The sequence below is a fragment of the Tinamus guttatus genome, unplaced genomic scaffold (assembly GCF_059628265.1).
Source record: "Tinamus guttatus ecotype Peru unplaced genomic scaffold, ASM5962826v1 Tinamus_guttatus_pri_ptg000165l, whole genome shotgun sequence".
Classification (NCBI taxonomy): domain Eukaryota; kingdom Metazoa; phylum Chordata; class Aves; order Tinamiformes; family Tinamidae; genus Tinamus; species Tinamus guttatus.
The window spans coordinates 314922-330292 of NW_028288699.1; the positions used below are offsets into that span (position 1 = coordinate 314922).

The following is a 15371-nucleotide window of genomic DNA, read 5'->3' on the forward strand; positions in this document are numbered from 1 at the left end:
GCTTGCTGCAGAAAAAAAGCTACAAATTCCTCGTTGAACTAAAATTAGGATCTCAACCCACGTATAGAGAAATGAACTTCAAATAAAAAGAAGCATGACTGTACCTCCTAAACTGTAATTACTTACTGCTGATATCCATCATTTGAATCTCTTTTCATCCAGTGCTTTTTTGAAAGCAGAGAGGTGTCGCCAAAACCCAAGATGACCCACCCCTCTCCCTACAGCCTCCTACACCAGAAAGATACTAATTCAACCAATTCTTTAGTTGTCTCATTTGCGTGACATTCACAACACAGAAAAAAATAAAACTGAAGAATATTGAAGAAAGTAAAGACAGTGGTTTATAGCAGTGAAAAGATTGCACTACAGTCATGTAATTATTTATCTTTCATTCTTTTGTTCATCCCCAAACCTTTTACTTTGTGATGGGAAAATTACAGAGTGGTAGATCCAATAAATAGAACCTTATAAGATTCCTGGTCCACTGTACTTGTGTCCTCCTTTGTTTAGGCCACTCACATTCCTTGCTATTTTTTTTCATTATGAATTTTAACTGTGTTATTTCACAGAAAAATTGTTCCCTACATCCATATTTCATCCATATTGCAGAAGGTCAGCTCAAGGTTGTCCTCGACACTTAAGCTCACCACACACCAAGGCTCGGGAGCTGCTCACGACGTGGCTGGGAAAGGAGGAGGGTCTCCACACCAGCCTTGAGTGGAAGGCTGCAAGTGGGCAGCAAAGCCACCATGACATGGATCCCCAGCATCTTTAGAGGTCTGTATCTGGCTTGGAGGAGCACAGGATATCACATGTAAAGTACTACAACTTAATATGCTGGAGAGAAACCACATGGCAACCACCTACACTCAATATATGGAGCTTCCCATTAGCTTTGGTCTCTCCATGCTTTGATACTTCACAGAATACTAAGGCTTTATAAGACAGAGAAGAGCCTCCAACCTTCAACAGCAGAACTGGGTCATGTCTTCTTGATCAATAAAAAGATTTCACAGCCAGATTGTCCTATTCACCAAAAAGGGCAAGACAAATGAGATTCCTGTCTGAAATCAGACCAAACAAAAAGGATTCCCAAGCCTCGTGGAGGGATGTTTCTGGACTGCTTATTGCTGTTTTGTGTTAGTCTCATGTAAAAAGCATGATATTCCTCCTTCAAATTTCATTTTAACAGTAATCTTGGTTGTAGGATCTTTTCTTCCAATGAAGAACAGAAAAGTGATGAGTGTGAAAAGATGACTAACCTAAGGCTGGAATCCAATCATCTGTCCTCCAAAGAATTAAATGGCTAAATGATAAGCAGTCATTTAACAGGTTCATCCAGCAGTTAATATACAGGACAAGGAACAAAGAAAAAAATAACTGACATTCACATGAATTTAGTTTGACAAGTTTTTGGTACACAAGAAAGATCCCACAAAAGTAGCTAAGTTTTAATTCTTCAGTCAGGATTCATTAGAATCCTTTAATTGCCAAAGTATTTGCTGCTAAGTCAACAGGGCAACACCAGAAACAACTGTCTCATGCTGAAAGTTCTAGCTCACCAATTTTGTACATATATGTTGCTGGCTTCAGAATAATAGGAGAGTTACCTTTATTTTAAAAGGAGGATCAGGAATATTAGGATTGACAGAAGCTTCTTTAGCCTCCACTGGAAACAAGAAAACTAACCTTTTTGTTTGTTTGTACTGCTTCAGGCAAACAGTATTGCTCAGATCTGACCCTGTATCTTCTAAGCCCCTGAGTTTTGGGAAGCTAGGTCTCTGAAGCATTCGGAGCAGCATGCAGCAAGAACCTCTGCTGCTAATAAAGTGACTAAAAAGGGATGGTTGAAAAACTCCAAAGCCCGAAAAAATAAAGAGCAACAAATAGCAGTTAGCAACAAGCAGTTCATTAAGATTCCCACAACAAAGGAAGAAAACCAGAGACGACCCCCAGACCGAGTGCCATGCTGGCAAGCCGCGGGCGCCGCGGCGAAGGCGGCTGCTCACACTCCCCGCGCAGAGGGCAGCGCCCCGCACACCGTGAGGCGGCGCGGGTTCGGCTGAGCCTCCGAGAGCCGCGCAAAAAAGGGAAGGAGTCGCTGCTGGAGGAGTCCCTGCGGTAAACAAAGAGTGGATCAGCATGCGAGCGGGGCTGCCGCACCACACGGCTGGCAGCAGGAGCAAACTTGTGAAGGGGAAGGGAAGGGAAAGGAAGGGAGCCCTCCCGCCGCGCGCGCTTGCCGCGCCACAGAGTCAGTGCGCGCTGTGGCAGGCCGCAAGGGGACACGGCCCACAGAGCCAGCAGCCCGTGTCACACCCGCTTAGCAGTGAAAAGTAAACCCAGAAGTTCAAAAAGTGAGGCTGGCATTTCTGACAGCAAAGTTAATAAAGGAGGCTTTGAATTTGCCTATTATTTCCGATGGCATGTTACGCCTCCTACTCAGAAACAAGATTTCTCCTTCCTACTCTTTGATTTTTCTTCTTTAAAGTTCTGAGACTATTGTTTTTCCACTGTAAAGGTTTGAATAATATTTTCAGAATATCTGACTGCCATGTTTATTACATTCTCCTGTTTGCGGCACAAACATGCAAGGAAAAGAACCGCCTGCAGAAAAGAAAATTAATGAAAAAACTCTTCTCAGCAACAACGAATAATAACTGTAAACTGTAGCACAGTCCTAGTATACAAAAAGTTACCCGCTTTTTTTATTATACCAATCCAGGGGGGTTTTAAAGCATTGCACCTTAGGGTTCAAGTCGGAACGACACTATGGTAGTCAGTCAAATGTACCCCTTTGTTGGGCTGAAAGCCAAATTGAACCCATTTGGGTTCGATTTTCTGTTTCACAAGCTAAGGAACTTTACAAGTACAAATAAGAATTTTCCAGATTAATTTAAGTAAAGAATGATTCCTTCCTCGAGCATACAGGTTTGGAGAGATCGAGGACGCGAATGCCCCGAGTCGCTACCTCGAACTCTTCCTCCGTGGCGCCGCGGGGTACCCATCGGGCTGCGGCCCAGGCTGGGCTCGGGAGCGCTCCCGCCTCCTCTCCTGCCGGGCACAGGCAAAGCAGCAGCACGGTGCGGGGACACACGGGCACGAGCCACAGCGCTGGCCACAGCGCCGGCCTGTCATCCCGCTGGGTGACCCTCCTGCAGAGCGCTGCTCCCTCACGGCGCTCGTCCTGCTGCGGAAAAGGAGCCAAAGGGCCCAAACGCCTTTTTGAAAGGCAAAGGATTTTACAAAAACAAACAAGAAAAAATAAGCTCAGGCCTAACGGTGCTTTCTCGCCTGGTCCATTACGCCAGAGCACTTGATTATATTGGAGGTGTTACTGTTGGAGTAACAAACTAAAGGCCTGAAAACCAAAGACTTCAACATATGCCATATTAAACCGGGCTTCAGTTCGCTGCAATGCTCACAGCACTGCAAAACACAAAAACTGTTTAGCAGCCCCCTTCTAGGGCAATATTTTTGGTTCCAGTTATTTTGCCATAAAATTCAATTTCTTATGTTGTCCCCACATTTTGACTTCCTAAACTGTTGCCGACTTTGGTGCTTAGTATTTTTAAAGGCCACGGAGCAACCTGGGGCTTTTCCCATCTAGAATTGCAAAACAGACAGATTTGTAATGTAGAATAGGGATTCATGCTTTGCTGTAATGATGAATTAGCAACCATAGTATTACATTATTCAGCAAACAGTTGCTAAGGAACTCAAGGAATTCCTTCTAAAAGAAATCACAGCTACAACAAAAATGACCACCTTTTTTCACATTTAAGGTGTACACTTAAAACTGAAAATTCATAAAGATGTTCACCACAACTACTGATCTTCTCTGTGTCATTCTTTCTGTGCAGTCAGCAAGATCCATAGGGAACGGAAAGCATTCGTGGTCTCCGCAACTCTTTCTTTCACAGACATCATGAACATATGTGACATATACGGTGACAGAGGTAGAGAGAGTATAAAAAGAGGACATCTGCTAGCTATTGGCTTGCTCCACACTAAGGCCAAAGAGAGAAAAAAAATCTAAATATTCATTATGTCAATTCGTGTACGTGAAAATAGCTATCTGAAAGCATGAGAAATTTCACCTGAAAATCCTGTCTTTTGAAAAGAAGTTTTAGCTGAGCAAAGCAAAGCAAATCACTTAGACAATACTTGGTTGTGTTTTTGTCTAAATGTCATCTTTCACATGATCTTCATGATTCTGAATGCAAAATAGGTGTAAACGTCATGACTATAAAAGAACATTACAAAGCAGATGTTGCAGGAACTTCTTCAACGAAGGCTGATAAAAACAGCCAACCCTGTCAGAGGTAGACTAAATAACCCCCAAGGTTTATACACATGCAATTGAAATGCTCCAGGTACATCAGAAGATTTTGGCATATTGACATATTACTACTTCTACGTATAGTCGTACCATTGAGCTAATGAGTATGTCCATTCCAGATTTATCTTGCTCAGTTGTTTGACTTTTTTCCTTTTCTTTTTTCAATTGCTATCTTAAGCCAATGTCATTTTTTGGCATGCCAGTTATTTTCCTGCTTTCAAATATCTACAATGGAAGTATAAGACCTTATTTCTAAACATAATATTGAACATGGTTGTCAATTAGAAAACTAATTTAAGAAACAAATAGAGACCAAAGTGTTCCACAGAATAAAACCTAGCAGTATTTAATTAACATAAGGAGTCTAGTCTTCTAATTCACAGTCATGCCTGCTACAGATGAAACAAGTATCTAACTTAGGACATTGAACAGATGGAGATTTATAGAAATCAGAAATGATATACATTGTCTCAATCCTTAAAAATTCCTTGAAAATGAGCAGAACTTACAGAAAAAGATGAGCCATTCTTTGAAACGGCAACAGGGTGAACTCCATCTTCTAGATTCACAGACAGCTCCCAGCTACTTCTCTGTGACTTAGCAAGAGGAATTCTGAAAAAGAAACAGGCAAAAGAAGATTTTTTTAACAGAAATTTCCTGCTTAACCCATTTTCAGCAGAAGCACTTTCTTCACAGGATGGTCATGAAGGCTATAAAATACTATTAGCTATGGACACAGTTGGAGAGCGTACTTGAAAAAAATCGCTAGATACATTTTTCTGTATATTAGAAGAAAATGTACACAGAGTGTACATTCCTAGATTGGCCTTCACACACCAAGTATACGCATGAAGTTACAACAGGCTCTTGAGTACAGGCAATGCTGGCTGAAGAATATTAGTTCCAACAGGATGAAAAGCAGATGAGAAAGCAGTTTGGCAGAAGAACGCCAACAGTGAGGGCTACTGCTTCTTTTTGAGGGCAAAACATAATCACTGTCCCTCTCATCTCATTCTCAGGAAGCCTTAATTAAAGTCCAATTAGACAAAAAAAGGGCCAAACAAATGGTATGCCTCACATTATAATATACTTTTGACATTATTTCATCCACAGAGGTCTTCCACCAAACTATAGACCAGACTATAGGTAATGATAAATCACAACCCATATGCAGGACTACACCTGTTGCTACAGCAGCCTGTGAATACGCTCACTACCGGTTAGTACAAGAAACTTCTTTCTTTTCCACTCCAGCTTAAAGAAGCAAACCTGACACCATGGAAATCTGACCTGAAACTTTCAATTCAGAGCAAAACACTTGCAGCTGTTTTATTTAAAATGCATTCATTTGTAACTTTTGATTTCACTATCCTCACCCTAATTTCTCAACTCTCTCCAGTTTGTTGTAACATGATAAGGCACACTGCAAGCTTTTCTGATGAGTAGCCTTAACACCATAAATGAACATGAGCAAACACCACTGTGGCCTGAGGAGAAAAAAAAAGCATAAATATAAATAAATAAAATAAGAAAAGTTAAGTTTAAACTCCATTAAGACAAAGGCACATTATTTCTGTGTAGGTTTTCTTTCACCCTGACTCAAGGTTTAGAATTCTCTGTAAGAAGTTTGTAAGATCGTCACGTATGGATCTCTTCTTAAAAAATAATTATTGTCATAATGCTCACCTATTCACCACCAGCAGACTGTACTGCTCTAGACATTATTTTAGGGGAGACTTCATATGCATAAGACTTGAACCACATTCTACTTCTCAGTACGGCACAGCCTGTGGATATACACGTTTCTGATTTTTATTGCATGCAGCCTGCTAAGAATTCCAGGGAACCAGACTTCTCCCAAAGCGCTCAGTTCTCTGTCAGATCCACAGGGAGCAGTGCTTTTGAGGCCTCCCTCCAAAGACCAAAGTAGGAGAAAATGTCTGCCTTAGACATGCATCAAATACACAACTAGTGAAGAATTGAGGCAGTTATTTTATGAATGTTGGATTTTTAGAAACCTAAAATTTAGACACAAGTTACTTGATTTAGGTAAAAAGTACCTAATACCAAGCAAGCAGTTTCTAAAAATTCTGCTTTGCGGCCTTCAAGGGAAAATGTACTAGCTGGACAAGTAGGTCTATGTATATATGTATATATTTATTAGTAGCTGCTTCTAAATCCATATCAAGTAGAGCCTACACCAAAATTCTCTGAGTATTTTAGTTCTGCTTCTACTGCTACCCACAAAGCTCGTGCACAACTGATTCTGCAAACAACCTGCTCCCGAACTAACGATGCCACCAGTTACCTTGTGCACCAAGACAGAGAGAGGTGCCCAAAGAACAAATCTGAGGTGGTGTTTATGGCTCACGGGTTGCAACGCCATTGCTCAGCCCCTCATCCTGAGGCTCCTTTGTGTCACCCAAACCTTCACCCCGGCGGGTCGGAAGCGCTACAGACGAGCAGGAACTGCGGCGTTTCCTGGGTAGGTAGCTCGCACGGGGATGTTTGCACTGCACTTCCTGCCAGCATCGACAGGAATCAACGCAGTGGGATTTTGGCCGAGCGTGGCTAAATGCTGCGTCCTATTTCATGGCTATAAGCAGCAGGATTTGGTGGTTTACGGCAACTTGGTATTTACTGAAAAAGAGGCTAAACCTCAGCTGAAGACCCAGCTCAGTAGAGGCGCTTCGCTGGTGGCACACGGCTCCTTCCAACGCTGCTGGCACAGCCCTGCCTCATATTGCATTTGACTGGAAGTGACCTCATGAGTCTGGCTGCTGGCCATCAAAGGAAAGACAGTCTTGTTCTCCAGCAGGGATTATTTTTGTTCGGTCCTGTCTTGCTGAGCTTTGTCAAGTGTATCTCCAAACAGGATGCATGCCTCTTGAAAGGCACGGCTATGATCCCTGCGTTTCAAAGTGCCACAGAGTCACATAATTCCTCTTTCTGCAACACTGGTGGTCAGGAGGGCAAGGTCCAGAGCTGTATTTGATAGCAATGTGCACTGCAAGTTGTGTTGCTCTCCCTCACTTGCTGTATTCTTTTGGCACAGAGGCGTTTTTCAGGTTTGCTCATCCACTCTCTGGGGCTTTGTAGCTGTAACCTACAGCTACATGGACAGGACAGATACATAATTGGCTCCTGAGAACCCTACATTTTGCTGTTTTCACTAAAATCAGCTTCTTTCAAGCCAATGAGTTTGTAGCACTAGACTCCATTCTATTAGGATAAAAGAAAATCCTCACATAAGATCACAAAGTACAATTTGGGGAAAACTTGGATCGGGAAAGGAAGTTTATCAAGTCTGTGAAGTGCTTTAAAAGTGGAGAGGTTTCCATCTGGATAAGAAAGGTTTCTTTTTTTTTTTAATGCTTAAGAAGTCCAAGTGCATAGGAAATCACCTCTTTGTTCTTGGGCAACGTTACTTCCTTCGCTGAAAACTCTCCCAACTCCTCCAAAGAGGAGACATCTGGACTCCTGAAGAGATTTTCCGCTAGTTGACGGGAAACACCTAAATTTCTGTGTATTATCAGAAATTTACAATTTTCAAATTCTACCTACTGGCCAGAAATATGATATTTTAAAATATATTTTTAAAAATACTAAAAGAAAAAATAATGCATTTTTCACCACTGTAAAAGATGTAAAGCATTTAAGGCTGGCATCTCAAGCTTCTCAGCTTTCCCTCCTACCTCAGATTCAAAATCTGCACAGTATTCCTTTTGTAGGGCTCCACTCACACCCCCATTCTCCTCCCCATTTTGGCAAGTGAAGTCTCATCACTGTAATTGATTTCTTTTTGCATGGATATTGCTGGAAGACAGGCAGAAAAAGAGAAAATTTTAGCAGCAAGACGAGCACCGAGTGAACACGGAGAAAGGCCCCGGGGAGCCGTGGGCTGTTCTCTTGCCAGGAGCATCGCACACCAGGCAAGAGCAAAGGGGAGGCAAAAGGACAGAGGGTGGAGGAGGTCTGAACTCCTTCAGTGCAGAAGCGGGCAGTTCTGAACTGCCTTTTACAGGAAAGGTCCATGAGCAACAGGGGCAACAAGAGCACAGTGACGGCCTGGCACTACTATGAGGTATTTGAGCTGTAAAAATATTTAACTAGTATGGCAAGCAAAAAAAGGAGTGTCTCTTTTTCAATCTCTTTCACTATTTGTTAACTATAGATGTCAATTTATTACAGTCTCCTAATTCATTTCATACATTGCATAGCATCTTATGTCCCTTTTACTCCAACTGCAATGACAAAGAGATACTTCATAATAATGCAGTGAGCTACTTGATAACAACGCAGCAATTACAGCTCTGCCTTTCTTTGCAAGTTTTCAGTGAGGGAAGGAGACCATTGCTAAAACTTTTAGATCAACGCACACTTACTGTGCTCACGGAAGAGAGATGCTAGTTAAACTATTATCTATTCTAGTCGAAAAAACAAACTGCGAGAGAAAACAGACATTCACAAAAGCAAGTTGAGTAATAGCTGTGTCCCAGCCCATCCGTTTGGATGGGCACCAACCAATCCGATAGCAGGAACTCAATAAAACTACAATTTTCCACAGTTTGTGGCAAATGAACTCCCGTCTCCCGATTACCACTGATGATGTAACGAGCTATGATGAATGTCCCCAGCTCCTGAAGGGTCATGCAGTTGAGTATAGATTTCTGCACTTCCAATTCAGTGTGCGACTTCTAACGCGCTCCGACCTACGTGCTCTCCCACTTCTGCTGGTTTTGCTGCCTAATACTTTAAGAAAATACACAGAAATCCCAAACCATCATAACATGCTCCAATCCTGAAAAGATTATAAGCATTTGAAAACCTCTAAGATGCTCGGCAAAGCCGTTTCTCGATTGTGCAATTACCTATTCAGCAGCTAAATAAAAGTGAAATATTGATTTAAAACAATGTTAATGGTCAAAGAATCATTAAGAAATCCTTCATCATAACTTTCCCAGCAGGCGGCTGGTAAAATGATCAAGAATAATGTGCTGGATTCTGTAGCCACCAAGGTCAGTTTCTGCATACAAATCTTTGCAGGGGTAGAAAAAAAGACCTTCAGAAAGTGGGCCATTCATCTGAACCAAGTTCAGAGAATTTTCAGCACTGTGAAAAGATATGTTATGCAAGCACATAGATGTATTCAGTGGGGGTAGACTGAACCAGCTACATGGAGACTACAAAGGAGCCCTCCCATGGCTCATGAATAAGTCGAGGAAATGATCAGAAAAAAATGGAGAGATGTTTAGACAGATGGCCCACTTAAAATGCCTGGGACAAGGCACAAGCAATTTTAATGAAACTTTAGATCTACCATATAAATTGTTTCTTATTTTCCCCGCTCCCCACACCCTCCCCCCCCCCAAAAAAAAAACCTCAAGAAAGGCAAGTAGAAATTCAACAACTCAAGAGTCTATCTTACCCTGTAAAGAAAAATAATAAAGGGGAAGTAAATCTCTCCCTTCAGAGCATTATTGGTTTAATAAGTTCATATATAAGGAAATATCCTTCAGAGAACCTTCAACTATCAGCTGAATATAAAAGCAGGGAACGGAGAGATTAAAAGAATTCTAAACAGAAGTGTCCTGCCAAACAAAACACCAATCTAAGCGCACTATCTGAGCAAGGACTTTCAACACTCTCCAACATAAAAGTTCAGCGCTGCGCAGCAAAGATAAAAGCAGCACTTCCACAGGATTATTTTAAGAACCAGAAATTATGCGAAAGGACCCTAAGAATCTGGGAATATTTTATTCAGCAATTTGAAGTATTTTCTACATGCGTTCACACACATTTGCTACATATGTTCAGATTGCTTCCTCTATATGCATCACATATGCACTTCTCTCCTTCATACGCTTATGTATGTGTCTATATCCATATATGTCTTTCACCAGGAGTATGAAAATACACTATCATTACAGTAAATTATAGGTGTATCTATGCCATACAAAAATCAAAACCTCTGCTAGGCTGTGGGCCAGCTCATCAGACAAAGGCTGAAAGAATTGCTCAGTGGTTCTGTCAAAATGGTATTATATAAAAAAATCGCTTGCATGTTGAATTTATATCAAAGAGAAATATGCATATTTATGCCCATGTACTGAATCAGGATAGTGACCACTGGAAAATATTAAATAACATGGAAGGTAAACAGAAAGCACTTAAAAAGGATGCTGTGGAGTGAATTGTGCTTTCATTCAAAACATTGTACATCTGGATACTTCCTTTCCCATTAATAGCAACCTTTGGGAGGATTTGCTTTGACACAAGGGCCAGCGAAAACCTCCAGTGCCTGTAATGACCACTGTAATGACCAAGCCTGGACGACGACATAGATGAGCAGAACCTGTTTTACAGGTTCTAACCTGTAAAACATCTAGGCTCCTAAAGCAAATTTTGGCAGAATTTTGCTATCCAGATCTAAATCTGTGGCCCAACTTGCCCTCCACTTATTGAAGTGACAGGAGACCCTGCAGGGCTGGGGTCCCCAGCCCCACTGTCCGGCAGGTCGGGGCTCCTTCACCACGGCGGCCTCTGCCCAGCCCTTCAGCAGATGCCAGCAATGCCACCCTGCCAGCTACAAATAAATAAATGTAAAACGTAATCTCTGGAGAAGCTTTCCCCCTGTGACGTGTCAGGCCTTCTTCAGCATCTGATTTCTCTTGGAAAAAAAAACAAATACTGCAAGCATTAATGCGGTAAGAGGTGTTGCTCTCTGTCCCACCACAAGTGCTTCTGAGATGGGAAGCAGGGAAGCTTTGAACCACAAGTCTCAAGTACAGGTAAAAGACATTTATTTTCCATATAATTTACAAGCCTGCTCCTGTTCTTTCAGACTCTTTCCTGAATCAACAAAACTGTTTATCAAAGTAAGAGCTACTCGCATGCAGGTGTTTTTAATCACATCGGTCAACAACATTGACTTATGCAGATAGTTGTTTTAGAAGAAAGGAAAACCTGTTGGTCATCAAGAAAAGGGCTCAGACTATTCCTCCTCTTCTATTTAATGTCACAACTGCCTCTAACACTCACTGCCGCAGCCTCTGTTTTTAGGTTGGTTTTGCGCAAGTTTGAAAAAAAAAACATCGATGATAATTATAACAGAAAAGAAAGAGGGCAAACCCTGAACAAGGATGGCTGTTTTTCTTGAACAAGGAAACGTATCTATTTGCTTATGATGCAGATATTTAGGAATAGTGTTAAAACAGTTACCCCACTTTGTTTAAATGCCCAAAGAGCTCCAGACACAAACTGCAGTGGGGAGGGCTGCAGCTCTCTCGTTAACATTGTTCAGAAGCAATTACACCCTCACATGATCTATACATGGTACTGGGATGTAAGTTGTGAGCAGCCAACTCCTGCATTCAGACAACACAAGCAACGCTCTGCTTCTCTCCTTTCATTAAGTTTAGATGATTACAGATTTCCTGTGCAGGTTAAAAGCAGGCAGAAAGCAACCCATAAACTACTAACACAGACGTGGAGGTGAAACGATGGAGTACGTGCTAATAGACTTGATAACACAAGAGTCATTCAATTCCTTATTTACCCACAAGACAGCTTTGCATACTTGATCTTTTCTTCTGAGCAAACTCCCCTGTTTGGTCTGTTCTAAGCATCCAATAGTGAAATCTGATTTTCAGCCTACTAACCTCAAAGTAGTTACCATCAACTGCTGTTAAACTGAATTCAACCCCCCTTCACAACCTTAATCTGCCATTTCTTTGTCCTGAATGCACAACTTCAGTTAGTCTCCAATTTTAAGCGTGGAAGTTCTGGAGAATATTGGGCAATCGAGACCATACACAATGGATGTGAGATCATGAGAGTATCAGCTCCCCCCTGCACCGATATAGACAGACATGCATACTGGTGCCCACCCCAAAGATAAACACTCTGTATTTAATACAAAGACTAAGTACACCTGTACTTAAGAATGAAGCATCTTTTACTCACACAAAGATATTTTGATCTTAACCTCTGCAATTACGCTCCTTCAAGGCCATAAACTCACTGTTTTATGTAAATGTGGTATGTTGCTCTGTAAATGTGGTAGGAGGCCATAGCATAAAACATACACAACAACAACAAAAATAATTAAGTTCAGGCTCAAAAATATTTAGTTGTCACGGTAAAAGAAGTTACTTAGTGCTTAGCTCCTGCTAGCTTCTCTCAGTTGAAAGCAATGAGAGCATTTGACAGCGCAGTACTTTTGGAAAAAATCATGCTGCCAATTCAGAGGAGCAATTTGGAGGAGTTTGACACTGGAATCAAATTTAAAACTTCCATTTTGAAAAACAATCTTGGCCAGTGCTTTATCCACTCTATTGTACAGTATCATCTTGCACATACTACTCCATCTGCAACTGACAGTAATTTACCAGCTTAAGTAATTACAACATTAAGCTATTTTCTCTTCATATTCAGAGATACACATTTGCACCTGTGGACTGACTGCTGCATCAGCCATATCAAGCCTGCAACATCTGATTGAAATGCAGCATTTCATCAAAGTAGAGAATAAACTCTACAACAGCAGCAGGCTCAATACAATGAAACCTGTCAGCACATGCTTGATTTACTCAACCAAGAACTAGATCGTGAGTGAGAGAGTATTTGAGGCAAGAGAAAGGGAAGTCGGCACAACAGGGCTGTCTCCGAAAAAATTTGGCAGCAACACCAGGAGTAAGAACATCAGCCCCCAACAAGACCCACAGGGAATACAGTATGCAGACTGATGAGAAATGATAAATTATATTACGCTAACAAAAAAAAAATCTGTCTCAGAGCCAAGCTGAAAATACTTTCTGCAGAATGCCATCTCTACACTTCGTTACGAGGTTATTATTAAGAACGACATAATGAATGCTACTCTTCCTGTGTTTAGTAGTTTTATTTAGGTATCCCATTTAAGACTTACGATAGTTGCAAGATTGACAGAGCAACGTTTGATTTATCTGACCAGGTAATTCAGCCAGAAATATGGAATAAGTTGCCTTTCTGCCATACTTCACAATACCTGTATGTTACCAATTCTCTCTGAAGCCCGTCACTAATGCAATATCCAGAAGATAATTATTTAAAGCAGATATCTACTATTTTTTTTTAATGAATCCTGGGAAATCTAGCACTTGCAGCAGAATTCAGCAGGGTTTCGAGGTATTGTAGCAGCTCACCCCGTGATGCAGAGAGTAGCAGCTGGGCCAGACAAGGGCGTCCAAGAGTTTCACCATCTCATGCCAATGCGTTCACTTCCATCAGACAGTTGTACCGATCACATATACTTTACAATTTCTTCTCTATAAAGGCTTGATACTTGATACAATTTCTTCTCTATAAAGGCTTAAATACACAAGATGCACGTTTAGGATGCTGCATAAGCCCAGCAAAGGATGGTTAGATTCTCCCTCACCAGTCACTCTGTTTGCCATAGGACAGGACACATGAGCTGGCCTTGAGAAGTGGCTAACGTGCAAGGGCAGATTATACCCTAGACGGAGCCTAGCGCCAAGACTGGTGCTGGGTGGACAGCAGCACAAACACCCACGGCCCGGGCACCAAAACAGACCGACCGGATCAGGGCCACCAAGCAGGAAAACTCAGGCCAGTTTCAGACAGGCAACACAGGGGTCACTCCCTCTCCCTAACACGTAGACATTGTCATGTTCCTCAGATTTTAAAGCTTTGTTCTCTATTGCTTCCACACAGGACTCCTACGGAACTAACTAATAATAGAAAGTCTGTTAAATTAAAGAGCAGCAGGTGCGAGAAAAAAAAATAGATAAAAGAAAAAACTCACAAATTAAATCATATTGGATGACATAAAATAAGTATTAATTCTACAAGCCTAGTCTATTATGGTACATAACGGAACTCCAGTGACTCACATTACTTTCAACACGTCTTTTACGGCGCGTTTCCCCTACAGCCAGAGTTGACACCACCGAGCTTTAGCCATCAAAGGTTCACCATACTTTCCCTTTATAAACCAGGGAAAGAGAAAGGTGTCTCTCCCCAGTCAGACCTCAAACAGGCTGAACTACCCTTTGGAGATACTTATCTCTATTATGCTACCTAGTCAATATGAATCTGGGCCACAGAAACCCAGCCTCAGGATGTTAGCAACAGAATCACACATATTCTGAAGAAGCCAGACCTCTGATTTCACTCCTTGCATTTTACATATTTTGCCCAGTAACTTTTCTGCAGGTTAAGCTCAAAGTAGGGAAACCAGTCTGTGTGGGAGGGATAGACCCATATATATACATTTCTTTATGCTGTATGCAACATTTGTCTTAAAGCATGATTTCTTACACACCCAATTATTATATAATTTAAATGATTACACGTATTGTTTAAAGAGATAATATTGTTCTGTCTTTCTTGGTAAGCCGATATGTATAACTAAATTTTTTCTGAATGTTCCCCTTCCAAAAACAACCTCATACAAACAAGTTTACGGTCAAGAGGATGCTCAAAAAGAACATCACACTGTTCTTCTGACAGAGAAAAAACAGACACATTCTGGAGACGAAATATAAAACAACACAGTTGTACAAAACATGACTTGGTATACACTGTACTTAACTGATTTTGATCCGATGTCTGTCTATCGGACTAGGAATTCCTGGACACTTAGATGAAAAGCGAAGTAATCAGTAAAGAAAGAAATGAAGAACCAGAGGCTTTTAAAAAAGTACCCCCAGAAGCAGAGTCGGCCTGGTGACAGAGGATATCTTAGGGAGATATTCAGAAACAATTCTCCACTTCTCCTTCGACTCCAAGCAGCTTTGTGCTCCCACAGGATCTCAGAATGCTTCAGGTTGGAAGGGACCTCTAGGGATTATCTAGTCCCCCACTCCTGCTGCTGGAAACCATACACAACAGGCTCATTCCCACTAGGGAACTCAAGATTTCCCAATGTCTTCTTGCCCAACAGCTAATATAATTTCCCAAAAAGGGAAATAACGGCAGCCCTTTTCTGCGTGCAAGGGGCTGTCCCAGCAGAGCTGTGCTCCGT

At 41.5% G+C, this 15371-nt stretch overlaps 1 protein-coding gene across 1 annotated transcript in view; it reads right to left on the reverse strand.

The window, feature by feature from the left end:
• PCCA (propionyl-CoA carboxylase subunit alpha) overlaps window positions 1-15371 on the reverse strand; it is a 242509-nt gene that overhangs the window by 84181 nt on the left and 142957 nt on the right. The window contains exon 19 of the mRNA XM_088522787.1: window positions 4852-4954. Coding sequence (XP_088378913.1) covers window positions 4852-4954 — 103 coding nt within the window. The remainder of the gene's footprint in view (window positions 1-4851; window positions 4955-15371) is intronic.